Source organism: Aquarana catesbeiana, linkage group LG01 (assembly GCF_042186555.1).
Source record: "Aquarana catesbeiana isolate 2022-GZ linkage group LG01, ASM4218655v1, whole genome shotgun sequence".
Lineage (NCBI taxonomy): Eukaryota > Metazoa > Chordata > Amphibia > Anura > Ranidae > Aquarana > Aquarana catesbeiana.
This window is the reverse complement of record NC_133324.1, coordinates 683,377,031-683,399,903: the sequence shown is the minus strand read 5'-3', so window position 1 is coordinate 683,399,903 and position 22,873 is coordinate 683,377,031. Positions and strand designations below refer to the sequence as shown.

Genomic DNA, 22,873 nt, shown 5'->3' with positions numbered 1-22,873 from the left:
AACGGATTTTGTTGTCGGAAAATTTTATAGCAAGCTCTCAAACTTTGTGTGTCGGAAATTCCGATGGAAAATGTGTGATGGAGCCCACACACGGTCGGAATTTCCGACAAAAAGGTCCTATCACACATTTTCGGTTGGAAAATTCGACCGTATATACAGGGCATTAGAGTGTAAGCTCTAAGGAGCAGGGCCCTCTGATTCCAACTGTATTAAAGTGTATTGTATTTGTACTGTCTACCCTCAAGTTGTAAAGCGCTACGTAAACTGTTGGCGCTATATAAATCCTGTATAATAATAAAAATAATTATAATAATATTGTTGGGTTGCTCTGTTTAACAGAAGTGTTAGCTATATAAGGGGCTTGTACTATTAGTGTTATAAACAGGACTGGGAAATGTTCTTTTATGTGGAACATCCTATCCGGATAGACATAGTTGCTTTCCATGTTTCGGGATCCATTTAGGCAATATGGCCTTACTGCACCCATGCTGCTGCTTTTGATAATATTTAAAAAATGCACATTTATGAAACACAGCAGTGTGCTTTACAAATCTGCTTTGTGCTCTGCTTGTTTTGGGACTCTGCTTAAGCCTCATGGGTGGGGCGAAACATGTCGGGGGTTAGGCTGAGACCGTTATCACTTTTTGCAAGCTGGGCTTGTATGGTGTGTGGTGGCTGAGATTTTTTTCTATTTGTTCTGTAGATAAGTTATAGTTTCCCATTGGTTTCATCGGTTGCATACACTTCCTCATTTCCTCCATCATTCTCTAGAATTGTTACATTGTATCTCTTGTTACAAAGACGTGTGTATGCTTCTCAGCTCCATCTAGTGACCATACAGTGGTATTCTACCCATTATAGAATAAAGATTCACTGGATGAATGGCTATGCAAATTTTTATAAATAGACCCCAAATTTTTATAAATAGACCCCAAATTGTAATCATATGTGAATGGCTGTATTTAGATCTGTCTTTACATCAATATACACAGTAATAAAATAAAAAATATAAAATTCAAAGGTTGGTTGCAGATTTTACTTTATTATTATAGTGCAATCATAGCCAAAATGTTTTTATTTTTTTGGATAGAGTACTGTAGCAGGGTGTGCTGTTGGCTGCACTTCCATCTCCTCATCCTCACTTTGCTGCAGCAGCTGCCTCTCACGCTGAGCTTCCCTGCTGTGTGTGAGATTCGGAGGGGCTCTGTGTAAAACCATGCTTGCTTCTACCCCCCCCTCATCCCCAGCTGCAGTTAACCTGAACCAGTCATAGGCAGTGAGAGGACTTGCTATACAGAAACTGAAGATCATGGGAAATGGCAAATGTAGTCTTAAAGGGGCACTGTACAATACAAGCAAATAGCTGCAGAGCTACCATACTCAGGATTCCATGTGTTAAGAGGAGGAGAGATACAGTATTTTAAATTGCAAATTACCATAGACCGTGGCTGACCAGCATGGGGAAAGAAACAGTGCAGACCTGTTGCTGGGGCCTGTGCCCTGAGAGGACAAAGCCTGTACGGACATTTGGTACTTTTATGGAGTTCAGAGACTAAGCCTTGTGTAGACCTGATCGTGAGGACTGAGACTTCTGGGACAACTGATCACCAAGCGTACTGGACCTGATCCATTGCATACCGCGATTGGTGAGTGGAACTACCAAGCTTAACCCCCTGCTGCCAACTGAGACTGACACTTATTTAGCAACCCATCAGCCATTCCTTGTACAGTCTTGAAGGGACAGCTACATGTGCACCACCTACAGAAGGGCCCCAATGAAAGCCGACCAACACTGGCATTCGGGCACCAGGTACTTTGCAGTCATCTCTAGGGGTATCTCTTTATTAGGAATGCATATACCCACCCACTAAAGGGCTGTATGTGCAGAGTGCACTCAGGGACACTTTTTGAATAGTTATTGCCAAGAGTTACAATGAGACTTTTTCTTTGTGCCATTCATGCTTTCATGGTTGATGTGGTTCTTACTAATGCTGTGTATACTAAGTTAATGGGGTTTAGTCTTTTTGCGGTGTAAGTCAAGGGGCATAGGTGAGGCTAATATTCCCATCAGTTAACCTAATATATTCATTGACCTGTTTATTTATATGTGTATTGTGTTTATTCTACTTTGCTATAAATTACTAACTCTACCTATTATCAGTTAAAATAAAGTATGTCTAAATCAAAGACAGGTAGCAGGAGAACTAAGTGCTGCTGACAGGAATTGTCAGTGAGTGTTCAGTGTAGCAAATGAAGAATTAATTTTTCCAGCTAACTACTCTGTCCTCATAAGCTCTCCAATCTTTCTCACCATCCCATATCTAAGGGCGTTAGTGTCAATTCTAAGCCTTCTCACCCCTAATACAACAGCAAGTAAATATTGAAAGAGGTGCTTTAGTAGTCATAAAAAGAAAAAAAAAGAGAAAAAAACTTGCATTACAGTAGCAATAATAATAATAACTATTCCAATATTTTATTGTTACTACTACTCTAAGCCAAACTTTTTATGCTGTGGATAATTTTTTTTTTCTTTGGAGAACTACACTCAGTTTCCTAGCCGAAAGGCATTAGGGTTTTTACAGCCCAAGAAAAACTGTGTTAGCCATACAAGATTAGTTTCATTGCTAGCCAGGATGGCCAGAAGTATTGAGGACAATAAATCTACACTGACAGGTAAATGAATGATGCTTACTGCACAGCCTGCAAAGCAGGATCTGTGACTATTAACACCAATTCTGAAATCTCCCCCTGTTTGTCTGCTCCTTTTGATTGGAAACATCAGGGGGTATAGGGTCAATGTCATCACCAACTGCTGCAATCCCTAATATTACAGTGATGTAAATCATGTGCACTCAGATTTTCTTTGTTTAAATTGCCTCAACACCCCCTTTAATTTGGTCCCCTTCTTCCCCCAGGCCTCATAGGATCTGTGTGGGCTACTATGGCTATTGTTAAAGCCTAACGTCATGTTTACTTTCACTGCAAATGGTTAATTTGGGCCAAGCTGGCTCAAATTAACTATTTCCTTTACTGATAGATGCACTCGCTGTCTGTGCTTCAGCTACATACAGTATGCAGCACTTAGTTCCAGCAGTGGTATGGAGACTTCCCACTTGCAGCTGCAACAAAATTGAGTTGGGCTGAGCGTTGAGTGACATTTTTATCATTGGATATAAAGCTTCCTCTGTTTGGCTGAGACGGGGAAGTACACGCACGATGTCATGAACTCTCCTCAATTTTTTTGTGGTATACAGGTTATAAAAAAAGACACAAGTCCATCTAGTTCAAAAAAAAAAAAAAATTACAATCCCATATACACAATCCTTCACCCACAGTTGACCCAGAGGAAGGCGAAAAACCCCAGGAAAGCATGATCCAATTTGCTACAGCAGGGGAAAGAATTCCTTCCTGATCCCCCGAGAGGCATCAGATTTTCCCTGGATCAACTTTACCTATAAATGTTAGTACCCAGATATATTATGTACATTTAGGAAAGAATCTAGGCCCTTTTTAAAGCAATCTACTGAGCTTGCCAGAACCACCTCTGGAGGGAGAAGATTTCCCCTTTCTTCTCGCTGACATGACAACTCTAAAGTTTAGGTTTTTCCCATCACTTTCTTACAGTAGTCGCCAGGACAAACAGAAAGAGTGGATCTCCCTAGCAGGGATACAGACAGCAACAAAACCACGACAGAAGGTCAAACCCTTCCCCACCCTATATAAAACAAACAAAAAAAAAAGTTTTGCCTTTTACACACTTTAATAAATGGTCTCCACAAGATGATTTTTTAAATTTTTTGTTCAAACTGTAATAAAAGCTAAAATATAGAGTTCAACTTCACCAAACCAGTATAGAAGTTAAAGCATCATACATAAAAATAATAAATAAATATTTATTTTCAGAAAAATTATGTTTTTGAACATTAACATTTTCCTTACAGTTTGGCTGATTTAGTCGCATTCTACGCTGCCCCCAGAGCCCCCCTTTTCTTACCTGAGCCCATCCGTTACAGCGGTGAGCACGGGCCCAGCAGCTCCAGCCGCCATCTCTGTCCTAATTGGATAGATTTATAGCAGCAGGAGCCATTGACTCCAGCTGCTGTTAATCAAATCCAGTGACATGAGAGCTGGGGGGCAGAGCCGAGTCCTGCTGTTTGTGTCAATGGACGCAGCAGTGGGACGCTGGAGAACGCCCGCAGAGGTGCCCCCATGAAAAGCGGTGCCCCCCAGGAAAAAATAAAAGTTGAAAAAACTTTTAGTCAACCATCTAGCAGTACTGTAAAATGCTGTTTGAAATATTTGATTTTTTGCCCTTTAGTACACTTCTTGTTGAGCTGATAATTTCCTTAGTTTCCTAGGAGACTCATGTTGTTGAGGTGGTATTTCAGATTTTCTAAAAAAAAAATGGTCATAAGCATTTTCCCAGGTTTCCATGGTGACTGTTTGTGATGGCTTCCAAGGAAACTGTACTAAGCAGGGTGCCTGTGTCAAGATACTTTACTTAAGCCCCATACACATTATTAGATTTTCTACAGATTTAGAAAAACCATATAATATGAGGTCAAACCTTAAGAGTTTCAATTTGCATGCAATCAGGTAGGCCCTTGCACTACATGGTTTTGGTAAATCTGAAGACAAAAATCTGCAGAAAATCTAATAGTGTGTATGGGGCTTTAATCTCTGCTTGTTCATGGGAATCTGCTGATTAATAATGAGTTTTAAGGTTAGGCAAAAGAAAAACAATTTCTTGGTGTGCCCAGTATATGTGCTGTTTGTACTTTCAACAGATGAATGTCTTGGCCCCCTCACTTCTGTAATAACTAGATGCAGAAAAATGATTTAAAAGGAAACTGTAATGTTTTGGACAAAGGTCTTTGCCGGTTCATATTTTAGTTCTTGTTTTTCACATATCAATTTGTAAATGCTCCCTCTAGTAGTTCAGGGAACATTAACTATTTAACCACTTTGTTACTGCAATAAACCTTTCTAATGCCCTGCACACACGACTGGATTTCCCGTCGGAATAAACTCTGAAGGTTTTTCCAATGGAGTTCTGACGGAATTCCGCTCAAACTGTCTTGCATACACACGGTCACACCAAATTCCGACTGTCCAGAACGCAGTGACGTACAACATGTACAACGGAACTAGAGAACGGAAGTTCAATAGCCAGTAGCCAATAGCTTCCGTCTCATACTTGCTTCAGAGCAAGCGTCATTTTTGGTACGTTGGAACAGCATACAGACGAGCGGTTTTCCCAATAGGAATTGGTTCCGTCTGAAAAATTTAGAACATGTTCTCTTTCTAGGTCTGTCAGAATTTTTGATGTAAAAAGTCTGATGGGGCATACACACAATCGGAATATACGAGAAAAACCTCCCGTTGGACTTTTTCTGTCGGACATTCTGCTCGTGTGTACACGGCATAAGGTTCACCACACATGTTATAATCTGACTGTATAGTCAAGTTCAATCAGTTTTAGATCTACCAAAATTATGTAATATGATGACCTACCTAAATTATGCAATCAATCTCTGTACAATCAGTTGGGCCATTACTCTGCATAGCTGTTGGTAGATCTATTAGAGATAGTACAGTCAGAATGTAATGTGTGTGTTGAGCTTACGTCCTCACTTGCAATGTCCCTTGCCTTGAGAACAGCAATTTTGCAGCCAGGGCTGCAACCATAAGGCATGGTAAGCACTGTTGGAAGTGCAACAGCGTGTACTATGCACTCCAAACTACAGATGGCACTGTAGTGATATACTGTACTAGTATCTGCGTGTTTATATATGCTTTTATAGTCTGCACAGGAAGTGAGCTTTTTTTTCTCTCTGCTCTCTCCTGTAATGCTGTTCTCACACATGTATGCTGTTCTCCTATGCAAGTGAAGCTGAATTCTACATTCCTAAAAGTCTCAGTGCCTCATCTTATCACATAACCAAAAGACACTTGCCTGTAGACACCATAGCCAAAGAGGTAGCAGCACATTGTTTTCATTTATCAGCAGGACTATTCGTTTACACATTACCACAATATTCAATGCCAAATCAGGACAAGAAAAACAAGGAAATGTCTCGTGATCCTACAGGAGGGAACCAAACCCTTTGTGCCTCCAGGCTCCAGAGATAATTATCTGGCTCTGGTTGCAGCAGAGAACTATAAATAAGCTTCTGTGCACAATTCTGGTTCTCAAACCCTGCTTTCAAACTGACAAGTTGATCACAGAGTCATAGTTTAATTTACTGACTCACACTAATGTTGCTAAATTTGGTCTGGGCAACTAAGATTTAAAAAAAAATGGTTAATTGTCATTCAGATAAGTTTGGTTAGCAATATAAACGTACTGTTTTCAGTCAGGCTAGACCATTCCTATAGATTTGCAGTGAGAAAGTAGAATTTTGATATACACTGACTGTATAGTACTGCTAAGCAGGAACCAAACCCAACCAACTGTATTTTTCATTTTTTTTTTTATACTGTTTTCAACACGTGTATAAGTATTAGTTTGAATATTTTTAACAGCTTTATGCTGGAAAATATCTCAAAGCATTCTTTCTTCTGCCAAGCTTCAGGTAGAGCAGTGGTCTCCAAACTGCGGCCCGGGGGCCGCATGCAGCCCTTTGCTTGCTTTTATCTGGCCCTTGGGGCATTATTCCCCTCACTGTCAGTAACAGTGAGTCATTGTTTTTGCCATTGACACTGACAATGGGGCACTATTCCTTCCATTGACAGCAATGATGGGGCACTATTCCTCCCACTGGCAGTATTACTTCCACTGACTCCAATGATGGGGCACTATTCCTCTCACTGACATCAATGATGGGGCACTATTCCTTCCCCTAATACCATAGAGGAGACACGGTTTACTACCAGTGACATCAGGACATTTTTTCTCCCTCTGGCCATGGTACGCCCCCCTAAAATTTGAAGGACAGTAAACTGTTTCTAAAAATTTTGTAGACCCCTGAGGTAGAGGTTAGGAATGGCTTGAAACTATCACGTCTTTATTACTCTGAGTATTCCTTATGGAGAGATTTCCCCTTACTTCCTGTCTTTGTAACTTGCCAGGAATAGGAGGATATCACCTCAGAGGGAAAGGAAATCACCCCTTTGGTAGAACATGTATTACCCTCAGGAGGTTTACTCTGACCTCTGAGCTTGATGACAACTGTCAGTGAAGGAATTTCACCTTTCCCCTTTTCTTTGGGGCAAAATGTTACACAGTTTATTCAGGCCCACAAAACACTAGCACGAATTTGCCAATCTGTGGAAAAATCAGCTGCAATCCTAATATATAGCAAGATACACTTTGCAAAACTTGGGCCACATTATAGTTGCAAAGAAATGATAGTATTGTCATTGAAGCTACATAATTTCTGTCTCATTTTACTAGCCGTAGTAATAAGTCGAAGGTTAAAAGGTGGCCATTGTGATGCAAAGACTGACACTGCTTTTCATAGAAGTACAGCTATTCAATAAAATGTATTTTTGTGAATTATTTAACCGTAAGGTCCATACTTACACTTATACTTGTCTGTGTCTGTGGCCTCATTTCATATGGAAAGTTTTCATAAGTGTACTTGTCAGATCTCCTTTGTCGCATCTTAAAAAGCCTTGCCCCTCGGTTGCTTAGCATAGACAGTTCCTCCAACATGATGTCTTTAGGCACACTTATCTTTTTTCCAAAGTCAATGCCTTCCAACTCTGAAAAAAAAAATAAGAAAAAAAAGAAACATGTATTTATTCCCTCTGAGCCAATTAGTGCCTTCATAATTAGACTGCAGGGTTCTTGTCATGGCAGAGAGAAAATTATGATGTTGCTGCAGGAACTAGGATCTATAACTTATTTTATTACCGATACATACTGATGTCAATATGCATATATTTGTCAGCATGCACATACTGTATTTTATCTAATATCATATAACCAAATTATTAATGATACCTACTCCTGATTTATGTTTTATGTTAAAACATACTCCTATTTTATGTAGCATATTGACACGTACTACTATTTTATCTAGAATGTTGACACCTACTCCTGATTTATTTTATTACTGATACATACTGATGTCAATATGCATATATTTGTCAGCATGCACATACTGTATTTTATCTACTATCATATAACCAAATTATTAATGATACCTACTCCTGATTTATGTTTTATGTTAAAACATACTCCTATTTTATGTAGCATATTGACACGTACTCCTATTTTATCTAGAATGTTGACACTTACTCCTGATTTATTTTATTACTGATAAAAAAGATGTCAATATATTGGAGTGGGAGAGTGAACTCAACTCCGACTTTTCCAAATAAGACTGGGAAAATATTTATAATCACATCCATGAAGACTCCATCAACATATTGGCACAGGAAAATAGCTTCAAACTGTACTCCAGATGGTACCGTACCCCTAAATGGTTACATGTGTTTCAGCCTACTGTATCCCCACTGTGCTGGAGATGTAACTCTGAGGTGGGTTCCCTATTCCATATCTGGTGGGAATGTACACACATAAAGCCATTCTGGGAACAAATACACAACACAATTGTCTAAATTACAACATACCCCTTGGACTTCTCTCCGGCTCAATACTTGCTACATCACACTTCGTTACCTCAATCTACATACAAAAAATCTCTCATGCTCCACCTCATTAACGCAGCTAAACAATGTATACCGTTATATTGGAGAAATATTAACCCCCCTAAAATGACTGACTGGTTTAAACATATAGAGAAAGTGGCTGAGATGGAGGATCTGATCCATCAAGCTAAAGATAACCCAGAGAAATACCGTATGACATGGGCTTGTTGGATTCATTTCCGAGAATCCTCAGTATTCCAAGAGCTAATTCGCAATCCATAACTAGACCACTACATGGAATACAATGCTAACCTCCAAATATTTCCCTCCGCTACCGCAATGTGAAAACCCACATTACTAATAATCAAATTACTTAATTTCCTTGTTTTTTATTTTATATGTATATATCCTATCTTTTATCTAACATAATGAATGCTCTCCCCGTTCCCCGAAGTAGAGCTCCCTGACTTCAACCTAGATACCGAACTAATCCTTCTGATCTGACATTTGATCTCCCGCACATATACAGTCATACCCTTGCCCCCCTTAGCCTATATCATACTTCCAACACCAGGATACATTACGTAATATGCCAGGTGTAGTGGGTAATCACCCCATTTTATGGACCAACACTGACGCAAAGCAGCCAGATAAATCTACCACCCCCCCTCTCACAGTATGATCCCATTAGGGGTGTTTGGGCTGGGGGTGGGCATGCATCGGTCCTCCTGTTTTTGGATATAACTCAATGTTATGAAATCCTATGATAAGCTATATCTTTAACCTCTTCTGCTGAGTTCTTTATGTTATTTTTTGTTGTTGTTTAATTAATAAGATACTGATATTTCATGCTCAATCAATTATTGATGTGAACTTCACATCTCTACTGTTTTACTAAGACTTGATATTACAAATTGTTATTATATTGAATACTTGCATTAACTGTACTACACTTGTATCCTTGATTCTTATTGCTTGTAAATGCTTGGTTTTTATAATCAATAAAAACTATATGGAAGAAAAAAAATATGCATATATTTGTCAGCATGCTCATACTGTATTTGTCTACTACCATATAACCAAATTATTAATGATACCTACTCCTGATTTATGTTTTATGTTAAAACATACTCCTATTCTATGTAGCATATTGACACGTACTACTATTTTATCTAGAATGTTGACCCCTACTCCTGATTTATGTAGCATGTTAAAAACATTTACTCTAAATTGAGTCACTCATTATGACTTATAAACTGTAACTCTGACTTTGTCTACCCTTTTAGTCTTTAGAAACACTGGAAATAATTTTCAGGTCTCCAGCTTGCAGTACATAGGAGTGGTCAAAAAGCTGTAAATATAATAATAAAAAAGAATAATTATTATGATACACCAAGAATATTTAACATCCAGGGTGGGTCATTTTTAAACACCTCCTGCTGTATGACTTCTATGTAGCACTATAATTAATTTAAATCCAGTCTATTTTTTTTTTTAATCAAAATAAAGTTTATTGAGTATAAAAGTCCATACAGGGGATTACACAGAAAATATAAAGTGAAAGGTGCAACAGGCACCACAATGGTACAACAGTAAACATACAATTGTCTGACAAATATAACTATTAGCTGAGGTAAGTAGCAATAAAAATGCATACGCTCGTATCCAGAGATTATGTGATCCATGCCAGTATATAAAACAAAACAAGAGGGAAGAGCATTAGTCAATACATGTAGAGGAGTCATTCACCCATCTGTCCCAAATTTTATTAAATTTATCAGGGCATTCTCGTGAGAGTACAGGACCCTTTTGTAGAGAAGGGCGAGATTCACGGCCCTTTTCCACTGTTGAATTGTAGGGGATGTAGGCCTAAGCCACAATTGAGCAATTTGCATCCTAGCTGTGAATAGGGTTTCCTGCAAAAAGATATTCAGGTACTTTTCGTTCTCAGACACAGGTGGGAGACACTGTCATGGGCATAGAGTCAGAGGAGAGCCCATGCAGTCATGGAGAAATTTAATCACCTGTATCCAGTATTGCTGGATGAATGGACAAGACCAGATGAGGTGGTAGAAGTTACTGTCAGTGCCGCCACACCTGGGACATGTCGGGTCAGTGTCCGGTTTATATTTGGAAAGACGGGAGGAGTGATATATGACATATGTAGGATATAGAGGTGTGTGAGACGGTCAGATAGCTTGGGCGAAACTTTTTTAGAGACTTCCAGTATTTCCCCCCACTGCTCATCCTCTATCCCTCCGAGGATTGTCTCCCACTTAGATTTTAACTGGTACGTGTGTGCTGTGGCCCTGGGCAAAAGGAGGTAGTTGTACAAAACAGAAATCAATTTCTTAGGATCCGCACCATAGATCACCCCCCGCCAGTTCCAATGATTCCAGCCTGGGGATGGAAGCATGGAATTGGGATTGAAGGGCATGTCTAACCTGTATGTACCAAAAAAGCATGTGATTAGGGAGATCGAACTCTTCCTTGAGAGCTCGGAATAGCTTGATGGCACTGTTCTCAATGAGCTGAGACAGAAATATGATTTTCCTGACTACCCATATATTGTGATCCGGTATGGTCATTAGTTCCGGAAGACAGGGATTGTCCCAAAGTGGTGTGTGAGCATGCAAAGGGGGGGCCCCGGCAATGGTTTGCGCTAGCTGCCAGATTTTGCTATGATGTGATAACATATGTTTCCCAACACCCAAGCGAGAAAGACCTTTATGCTTACAGAAAAGTATTTAAAAAGGGTGGACCACTGGACCACTACATCAGTAGCCGCCAAACATACCAGTGTAGAGTAGCGGAGTTTGTCATGTCCATTTAGGTAGTAAAAGTGGGACAATTGGGAAGCTATGTAATAAAAGGCTAGGTCAGGGAGAGTGGTGCCCCCCAGGGAGACTGGGCGCTTCAGGGTCTGCCAGGATAACTTACGCCTGGAGGAGCCCCAGATAAATGTATTGAGGATGGATTTCATGTTTCTGAACATATGGGCTGGGATGTATAATGGAGCATGCCAGAAAAAGGTAAAGTAGCTTGGGGAGAAGAATCATTTTTACTAGATTGATACGGCCCATGATTCCAAGAGGGAGTCTGGACAAAACCTGAGTTTTACATTTAAGAAGATCAAACAGCGGCTCTAAATTTAACCATGTGTAGTCTGAAAGAGAGCGTGAGCATTGTACGCCCAGGTATTTGAAGTGGTCAGTTTGCATGGGGGGGAGGGCCTCTTGCTCGGCAGAAGGGGCAGTAATGTCTATGGGGAGGATTTAAGATTTGGACCAATTAATCTGCAGTCCAGAGAAAGCGACAAAGTGCTGAATTAGTTGCAGGGCCGCAGACAGTGAAGGACCCGCATCTTCCAAGTAAAGGAGCATGTCGTCCGCATAGAGACTAAGCACTTCAGTTACCTGTCCCAGGTGTAGACCCCTTATAGCTGGGTGCGCCCTAATGGCAATGGCCAATGGTTCCACCGCCAGCGCATACAACATAGGGGAGATAGGGCATCCCTGACGAGTTCCCCGGGACAACGAGAAGGGAGTAGAGATCTTTCCATTTACTTGGATCCGGGCGGTGGGAGCCTGATAAAGGAGCTGGAGCCACCTAACAAATCTGAGTCCAAAACCAAATCTACGAAGGCATTCCCATAAGTAGCCCCACTCCACTGAATCAAATGCCTTGGCGGCATCAAGACTAACGACCACCCTCAATCCAACATTATCATGTGTGGCTTGGAGATTCATAAACAATCTTCTAAGATTGAATGCTGTGTTTTTTTTGGTCATGAAATCTGTCTGGTCTAGATGAATGAGGCTTAGTATTACTTTATTGAGTCTAAGGGCAAGAATTTTGGCTAGTATTTTTACATCTAATTGTAGGAGGGAGATTGGACGGTAGGATTCGGGATAGAGAGGGTCCTTTCCTGACTTGGGGATAAGCACTATCAGAGCCTCACCCATGGTGCGCGGGAGTGCACCAGTGTCATAAATATGGGAATATAGTGCCTGTAGCTTGGGAAGAAGGAGCTCTTGGAACTGGGAATAAAATTCTAACGGAAGGCCATCAGAACCAGGGGCTTTGGAATGTGGTAGGCATGTTATTGCTTCTGCGATGCACTCCTCTGTTATAGGTGCCTCCAGGAGCTCCACCTGGGATTCAGTGAGGGAGGGGAAATCTATGTTCTGTAGAAGTGAGTGTAGTTCGCTAGGGGAATGATTAGCTTGCGAGGCATACAGGTCAGAATAGAAGCGTCTAAACTCCTGGGCTATCTGTTCTGGGTCTGTAAGGATAGTCCCAGTCTCAGTGAGAAACTGGACCACTACAGGGGGACTGTGGTCCATGTGGGCCATATAGGCCAGGAGCTTGCCTGCCTGCTCACCATGCTCATAGATTCTTTGCTTGCTGAAGAAAATGCCCTTTTTGGCCTTCTCGAAATGCAAAAGATCTGTGAGTCTGGAGTGTATGCGTAGTCGAGCGGAGTTTGAAGCTGTCGGGTCTGCAAGGAACACCTGCTCAAGGGAGCTCAATTTTTCTTCAGCTTGTTGCAGAATGAGCTTGGAGGAGGCTTTATGTCTGTTTATGCATGTAGAAAGGATCATACGTGCATGCAGTTTGAATGCCTCCCACACCATCCCAACCGATGCCGAACCCGTGTTTGAATGGAAAAATTGCAGCCACTCGCGCTGGACGGCCTCTAAATCAGGGAGAACCGTAAACGGGTTCAATCTCCAAATGCGGGTTGGAGGGGCGGAATGGCAGACGGAAAGTAGCCCAGTAGGGCGAATGATCCGATAAAACCCTGGCTCCAAAACCCACTGCAAGAAGATCCGGGGCTAGAGTGGAGGACAATATAATCGTGTCTATGCGGGACATAGCAGTCTGAGATGGAGTATAGCAGGAGTAAGCAAGTGTAGTTGAGTGCTTGAGCCTCCATGAGTCAGAAATGGCAAATTCCAAGAGGAATCTGCCGAATCTGGTCGGTGCAGGCTGAGCAGGTGGCGCAGTGGGTGGATGAAGTCTGTCAAGGTAAGGGTCTATAACCATGTTGAAGTCCCCCAACCATATGGCCAGCACTGTGGGATGTGCTGAGTCATGAAAGTCACCCCTTCCCTGAGAGCTGCAAATTGGAAGGGTGGGGGAATGTAGAAAGCCAGGAGGAGAACCTCAAGGCCCCCCCCACAGAGTGACCGCAGGCCATGAAGCCGGAACTGAACCGTCTTAGCAATGAGCATGGCAATCCCTCTGGAATTATTTGTAAAAGGGGCCTGGTAAACCCAGCCCACCCACGGTTTTTTCAATGTCATCTGCATATGACCCGTAATATGGGTCTCCACTATAACTGTGCGCATTTGTTTTAGGCAGGAGAGGACGGCAAGCCTTTTGGGTTTAGCTCTCAATCCTCTCACATTCCATGTAACTAGTTTAAGGGTTGCCATCATGATATCTGTGGTATTAGGCCGTTCAGTCGGATCAGCAGGGGGTGGCACCAGACCGCATCCACATGTGGTGCAGTCAACACACATATATACATATGTTGGATCAGCCACTCCAGTTTCCATATCGCAGTGGATCCCTGCATATACATCAAAGAAAACAATGAGGCAAGAGTGATATGCCTGCAGGGGGCCACGCAAATGGTCTGGTAAATGGGGAGCATCCATGGTATATTTTGGCATAGACATTGCAATAGAGCACATATCAGACACTGTGTGTACATATGAAAAAAGAAAAAAAGAAAAAAACAAAGAACAAAAAAGAAAAAAAAAACATGTGGAAACCTTGCCAACTCTGGACCAGCATGGCAAAACAAACTTGTAGCAGCCCTCCACGGCCGTGGAGACTGAGGCTGGCCAGAGAAACATAACTTGAGAGAACAGTGAGATGCACCGTTTGCTCTGGACAAGGGAAAAAAGGAGATCAACAGACCGTGTTGAAAGTGGAAGTCCAGGTGCATTCTCAGCCATCAAAGGGGACAAACAGTAGTAAACAGAAGTGCATAGCAGTGCTAGATATTCCAGCATCTAACTGTAAGGGGGATGCAGATACAATGTTCGAGGGTGGCTGGAATTTTACTGTTATGGGGGACATTAGGTTTTGAGTTAGACGGTGAAAGCAACTTTGCCGCACTTTTGTTGCAGGCCACAAAAAGAGGATTAGGGGCAGAGTATGGGTGCCTCCAAGATTGCTGTTAACGCGGCCAGGGGAGAGAGGGGAGAAACTAGTCAAAGTTTACTCACTGTTTGTGTTGAGGGCATCCGGGCTTAAAATCCCCCTGTTCGCAATCCAATGGGGAGTATCCAAGGGTAGTCCCACACAGTGTGTTATGACGGTGCAGGGGCAGCCGCATCCCGATTTTCCAACCAGGGGATGACTGCAGAGGGATCTTCAAAGAAATGAGCTTTGCCATCTCGGATGACACAGAGGCGTGCTGGGAATAGCATAGCGTATACCAGATGATGGTTGCAGAGCTGTCGCTTGGCTTCTGAGAATTGCGCCCGTTTTTTCTGGACCTCGGACGAAAAGTCCAGGAACACCGCTATGTGTGAATTGCCGAATGGGATGTTACCCCTCTCACGGGTAAGGTGCAGCTAGGCATCACGGTCCCAGTAGTTGAGCAGCTTCACGATGAAAGTGCGCGGGGGGGCTCCAGATGGAGGAGGCCTGGAAGCACTTGGTGCGCGCGTTCCACCACGAATGTGGAAGAAAAGGCATTCCTGCCAAAGTTGGTAATCAGCAAGTTTTCCAAGAATGAGGGGGGGGTCAGTTCCCTCTGACCTCTCTGGCAGGCCGACAAATCTAAGGTTGCAGCGGTGGAGTCTATTTTCCATTTCATCCTGTTTGCTCAGGACGACATTTAGCTGATGCTGAAGCCGTTCGGTAGTGATTTGCAGGGGAGGGATGTCATCCTCCACTTGCCCGACCCTGCGCTCTGCCTCGGTTACCCTTTCACGCAGCTTGTGCATGTCCTGGCGAATGAGGGAGATATCAACCTTGACCTCCTCAATCCTAGACGTGAGGGTCGTTTGGCAGAGGGAGACAGCATCAAGGATACGAGCGGTATCTCCAGAAGGCGGGACCTCCTCCCCCGAGCTGGATGCGGCGCTATCTTCCCCCATTGTGTCCTGGCCATCATTACGATATTTGCCAAGTTTGGTGATCGCTCCCTGTGATTTCTTCGGCAGTGACATTGGCACTACAGTATCCCGAGGCGATGCCGGTATTCTGTGCAGGTTTTAGGGATAACTAAGTCCCCCAGGATCAGGTTTAAGGATATCGTGCAGCCAGAGCTCTCACTCTGCACTCCTTACGCGATGCAGCTTCAAGCCACGCCCCCAAATCCAGTCTATTTTCAGTAATAAATAAACTAAATAACATTAAGAGCCAGGAGAATATCACTGACAGTGAAAGTTGTAGTGTCCCGAAGATGGGCCAAACAAGTGTGCAGCTCTCAGTGTAGCTGAGCATCTGTCTGTGGACTCTATCAGCAGTACCCTCTACTTGAGACTTCTCTGGACAGCCCCGGAGATAGCATTAGAGGACATCTAATATAGAGGAGACACCAGAGGACACCAGAGAATATCACATTGGGATTAGTCTCCATTAAATGACCTACAGACACGGTAGACTCTTTTTGCTATCTGGTGAGTGTGGATCTTTACACTACCCCCGGGAGGTGGATGCATTGACACAGAGGGGACACAGAGCACTACAGCACTTTTTGCACCCAGAAAAGACTCTGTTTTGCACAAATCATCACTATATGCACTTAAAACCGTTTGTCACTTTATATATTGATGTATCATTAATTCAATTCACATTTATATTTGGTTCACTTAGTAAATGCATGTAATGTACTATTGATATTGTTATATAGTCACGTCACATCAATCATCCAAGGTAACACTGTAGATATTAACATTTGATACAAGTATAGCCATAGAAAATATTAACATTTAGGAGGAGCAGGCGCTGTCCACACCCTATTTCAATATCCACTTGCCCCATAGTGGGGACAATACTGGACAGCAGCGCCCCCATATTATTACCACAAACACCAAGGCGCGAGTGTTCCTCCATATCAATGCATAGAACATGCTGCAGCAAAAATTAAATTTCTAAAGAAAAAAAAACGAGTCAAATCACATTTAAATTAATTTGCGGTTGCAATTGCCAACACCCGGCTATTGAAAAAAATAAACAAAAGAACGGTAAAATAAAATTTTAAAAAATGGCGTGGGTCCCCCCAAAATCTATACCAGACCCTTATCTGAGCAAGCAGCCTGGCAGTTCAGGAAAGGGGGACAAATGAGTGCCACCCCTCCCTCTTGAACCATACCAGGCCACATGCCCTCAACATGGAGGGGTGCCTCTACCCATTCACCAAAAAAGTGTCAAAAAGTACTAAAAACACACAGCCTTTGACAATTCCTTTATTAAAAAATAAAAATAAAAAAAATTGTCCCCATGTAAATCCATTGTCAATCATGCCACCCGCTGCACCCAAAACCCCTGCCCCCCCAAAAAACTCTCCCACAATCTATGAAGGCCGATTGCCTACTGCCTCCTCCGCTGTCTGACAGTTCTTATATAGGTAAGGGCGGGACCACCTGGCGACCCAATTGTGATGTCACGAACCGGTTCGTGTTGGGTCGGTGACGTCACAAGGGGGTGGTGCCACCAGGTGATGTGGCCAGGTGGCCCTGCCCTTACCTCTATAGGAACTGTCAAACGGGCCTGCAGTAGGCGGTCGGCCTTCATGGACGGTGCAAGCGTTTTTTAATCTTTTCCGGGTCCGGCGGTGGCAGCGTGGCGTGATTGATGATGGATTTACATTGGGGGACACTGTTTTGTTTTGGTTTTTTTTTTAGTAATTGTCAAAAACTGTGTGTGTGTTTTTATTACTTTTTGACACTTTTTTCGTGAATAACCCATACTTATTCACATGGGGGGCAGGGATCTGGGGGCCCCCTTCTTAAAGGGGGCTTCCAGATTCTGATAAGTCCCCTGCTTGCATACCCCCACAACCATTGGTCAGGGTTGTGGGGATGAGGCCCTTGTCCCCATCAAAATGGGGACAAGGTGTTTTGGGGTGGGGGACAGAGCCTCCCCTGCCCCAAAGCACCCACCCCCCATGTTAAGGGCTGGTTTAGTTCAGGAGGGGGGACGCTCGCTCGTTACCCCCTTTCATGACCTGCCAGGCTTCATGCTCGGATAAGGGTCTGGTACAGATTTTGGGGGGGACCTCACATCGTTGTTTTTTTTTTTTATTTTGGCGTTCTTTTTTTTTTACCCAAAAATGTTTTTTTTCTTTTTTATACAGCTGTCAGTGGGGATGCCCATTGACAGCTGATGACTCATCAGTTGTTAAGGACACCACGGTCAGCTTTTACTGCACCCTGATTAGGGCAAAGCTTTGCCCAGTCAGGGTTCAGAATGCACTGTGCAGAGCGCAGTACATTGCAGTGCGTTCGGCAGGGCGAACACCCGCCGAACACCTTGCAAATTCGGGTCTTCCACGAATGGGGCAAACAGCCAATGTTTGCCCCGAACTGATGCTCGGGCCGAACCGTTCACCCAACTCTAGTGGTCAGTGGAGAAATGCTCCCTTATAGGCGTAGTCAGGGGTTAAGTGCTCCTTACATTGTTAGTCAGTTTAGTGCTACCTCCCATTGGTGATAAAGAAAAAATGTCTCTCTTACATGGGTGGTCAGTAGAGAAATGCTCCCTTACATGGGTGATCAGTGGTGAAGTGTTCCCTTACATTGATTGTCAGTGAAGAAATGCTCCATTTTATTTTTTGTCAGTGGTAAAGTTCTCCCTTACAGTGATGGCCAGTGGAGATAAGTGCCATTTTATTGGTGGTCAGTGGTGAAGTGCTCCCTTAGGTTGGCCATACATGGTCAAATTTCGAAAGAATTTTCTTTTGAAAATCAGAAATTTTGTGTGTTTTGTGATCCGATGGTACCACCAATGATTTTGAAATTCGACCAACCAAGTCTTCAATTTCACCTCCTGTTGCTACAGAAAATAATTTTCGTGGCTGGGAATCTTCTTTTCTTTTAGAGAATGTTCTTTTCTTGCACATGCGCATTTCTTTTTTGATTACATTTCTTGCACAATTCTCCCATCATTGATTAGAAAATCGTTAGTTTTTCAAAAAATTTCCAACATGCCCGATTACTCAAATTCGATGGCCGCATGAAAATCGGCTGTTGCTGCAGCCCACTAATGGTGTGAAATTCGAGCGAAAATTCTTAGATGCGATTTTCGAAAGACACTTCTTTCAAAATTCGACCCATGTATGGCCTACCTTAGGTTGGTGATTATTGGAGAGATGCCTACTTACATTGGTGGTCAGTGAAGAAAAGCCATCTTACATTGCATGCCAGTACAAAATTGTCTAAAAGCTGCTGTAACTAATACATTTCTGCATAGCAAATGTACTTGTGTTTTAAAACTTTTCCTTGTAGTAAAATTTAAGCTATTTAAAGGCCAACTTCATCCATAACATTTGTTCTGCACGAATGTACATATTCTTGCTTCTAGCAATCCCTATATCTTGGACAGCACTATCAACGTAACTTAAAGTGATTGTAAACCTATTTTTTTTTTTAAATAACAGACATGTTGTACTTACAGTTGTGCTCATAAGTTTACATACCCTGGCAGAATTTATGATTTCTTGGCCATTTTTCAGAGAATATGAATGATAACACAAAAACATTTCTTTCACTGATGGTTAGTGTTTGACTGAAGCCATTTATTATCAATCAACTGTGTTTACTCTTTCTAAATCATAATGGCAACAGAAACTACCCAAATTACCCTGATCAAAAGTTTACATACCCTGGTGATTTTGGCCTGATAACATGCGCACAAGTCGACACAAAGCGGTTTGAATGGCTATTAAAGGTAACCATCCTCACCTGTGATCTGTTTGCTTGTAATTAGTGTGTGTATGAAAGGTCAATGAGTTTCTGGACTCCTGACAGACCCTTGCATCTTTCATCCAGTGCTGCACTGACGTTTCTGGATTCTGAGTCATGGGGAAAGCAAAAGAATTATCAAAGGATCTGCGGGAAAAGGTAGTTGAACTGTATAAAACAGGAAAGGGATATAAAAAGATATCCAAGGAATTGAGAATGCCAATCAGAAGTGTTCAAACTCTAATCAAGAAGTGGAAAATGAGGGGTTCTGTTGAAACCAAACCACGGTCAAGTAGACTAACTAAAATTTCAGCCACAAATGCCAGGAAAATTGTTTGAGATGCAACGAAAAACCCACAAATAACTTCAGGTGAAATACAGGACTCCCTGAAAACATGTGGTGTGGCTGTTTCAAGATGCACAATAAGAAGGCACTTGAAGAAAGATGGGCTGCATGGTTGAGTCGCCAGAAGAAAGCCATTACTACGCAAATGCCACAAAGTATCCCACTTACAATATGCCAAACAGCACAGAGATAAGCCTCAAACCTTCTGGCACAAAGTCATTTGGAGTGATGAGACCAATATTGAGCTTTTTGGACACAACCATGGACGCTACATTTGGAGTGGAGTCAACAAGGCCTATGATGAAATGTAGGGAGGTGGATCGCTGATATTTTGGGGTTGTGTGAGCTACAAAGGCACAGGAAATTTGGTCAAAAAGTATCCAGTTACTGTAAATTCTTAGGCTGTCTTGCATGAACTGCACGTTTGAGATCTCCCCAGAGTGGCTCAATGATATTGAGGTCAAGAGATTAAGATGGCCACTCCAGAACCTTCACTTTTTTCTGCTGTAGCCAATGACAGGTCGACTTGGCCTTGTGTTTTGGATTATTGTTATGTTGGAATGTCCAAGTACATCCCATGCACAGCTTGCTGGCTGATGAATGCAAATGTTCCTCCAGTATTTTTGATATCATACTTCATTCAACTTGCCAAAAATTTTGACCAAATTTCCTGTGCATTTGCATAGTAATGGCTTTCTTCTGGTGACTCGACCATGCAGCTCATCTTTCTTCAAGTTCCTCCTTACTGTGCATCTTGAAACACCCACACCGCATGTTTTCAGAGAGTCTTGCATTTCACCTGAAGTTATTTATGGGTTTTCTTTGCATTCCGAACAATTTTCCTGGCAGTTGTGGCTGAAATTTTAGTTGGTCTACCTGACCGTGGTTTGGTTTCCAACAGAACCCCTCATTTTCCAATTTAGATTTTGAATACTGCTGATTGGCATTCTCAATTCCTTGGATGTCTTTTTATATCCCTTTCCTGTTTTATACAGTTCAACTACCTTTTCCCGCTGATCCTTTGACAATTCTTTTGCTTTCCCCATGACTCAGAATCCAGAAACGTCAGTGCAGCACTGGATGAAAGATGCAAGGGTCTGTCAGAAGTCCAGAAACTCATTGACCTTTCATACACACACTAATTACAAGCAAACAGATCACAGGTGAGGATGGTTACCTTTAATAACTATTCAAACCCCTTTGTGTCAACTTGTGTGCATGTTATCAGGCTAAAATCACCAGGGTATGTAAACTTTTGATCAGGGTCATTTGGGTAGTTTCTGTTGCCGTTATGATTTAAAAAGAGTAAATACAGTTGATTGATAATAAATGGCTTTAGCCAAATACTAACCATGAGTGAAAGAAATGTTTTTGTGTTATCCTTCATATTCTCTGAAAAATGGCCAAGAAATCATAAATTCTGCCAGGGTGTGTAAACTTATGAGCACAAATGTACCTGCTCTGTGCAATAGTTTTGCACAGAGCAGCCCAATCCTCCTCTTCTCAGGTACCCCACCGGCGATCCTAGCTCCTCCTCTTCTTGGTGCACCACCATAGAAAGTCACTTCCTATTGTGGCACACCTGCAGGCTCAATCCCGAGCTGTGCTGTCTGTGTCTATTGACTCGAGTGTGGCTCGGCCCAGCTCCCCGCTCCCTTTTCACAGGATTTGATTGATAGCAGCGGGAGCCATTAATATGCCCTGTGAGGAGGGAGAGAGCAGCTGCTCTCAGGCACTGCACTGGATCGAAATTGGGCTTAGGTAAGTATAAGGAGAGACTGGGGGAGGAGAGCTTCGCACAAAAGATTTTCTTACCGTAATGCGTAGAATGCAAGTAAAAAAACCTTTAGCATTTACAACCTCTTTAAACATCAGTTTTGGTTGGAGTTTTCTTTTATTTCAGAATACTATCTTATGTAAAATTTCTGGTTTCTCAACTATGGGAAAAAAAATAGATAAAGAAATTGCATTGTGCAACTATCTTCCTTGACACATTTCCAAAGCTGCCTTCTTAAATCAAATCTGTTCTTATTCCTGTCAAGTCCTAATCAATGTCAGGAGCACAACAGAAGCCTACACATGCCATAACTACCGACACCTCGAGCAGATGCTAGACATGTGGTCAGGGCAATATCGTCATCATGTCTAGATCAAGCAAGATCACACACATTTTCCCTGGCTTACTGCCTGCCAAAGTAGTTGGGACGACAACATACTTGATTCTTCTAATTCCTAGTAATTCAGAAGTGGAAATGAGAAGTTACATGGAAACGTAGAAGAAGTTTATTTCACACAGATCAGAGATCGGCATGGTCTGGCCTGCTGTCTGTGACAATATTTATTTCCATACAGTGGCCCACTCTTGGTCTGAAAATATCTTCTGTTTTGAAGACAGTTAGCTTTCTTTTGATTGAAATTAGAAGTAAGCTAACAGTATAAAAGTGTATATATATATATAAAGTGTATATATATAAACACACACAGTGTATATATATAAACACACACACTAACCATATAAAATATCTATCTATCTATCTATCTATCTATCTATCTATCTATCTATCTATCTATCTATCTATCTATCTATCTATCTATCTATCTATCTATCTATCTATCTATCTATCTATCTATCTATCTATCTATCTATCTATCTATCTATCTATCTACGGCCACTTTAGGTTGGACCCACTTTTGCCTTCAGAACTACCTTAATTCTTCTTGGCATAGATTCAACAAGGTGTTGGAAACACTCCTCAGAGATTTTTTTTTTTTCAAATGTTTTATTTAGTCAAAGGACATGGTTCAAGGACATACAACGCAATATGAACAGTTTTGGTACATTATACATCAGTACAAATATGCATTACATAAAATGAAACATTGTAGACTCAGGATGACATTATGTTCATTGGCTACCTGAGGTGTCTTGTATATGCCAGGCTAGAGGTGAGAAAGATTGTACCTCGGAGCCGGGCCTATTTAAGGTAAGTCATCACCA

The 22,873-nt window shown here is 42.0% G+C and overlaps 1 protein-coding gene across 1 annotated transcript in view; it reads right to left on the bottom strand.

The window, feature by feature from the left end:
- The window catches only part of MYOZ2 (myozenin 2), a 161,118-nt gene that overhangs the window by 42,154 nt on the left and 96,091 nt on the right, over positions 1-22,873 (bottom strand). Inside the window, exon 3 of the mRNA XM_073603270.1 lies at positions 7,526-7,707. Coding sequence (XP_073459371.1) covers positions 7,526-7,707 — 182 coding nt within the window. The remainder of the gene's footprint in view (positions 1-7,525; positions 7,708-22,873) is intronic.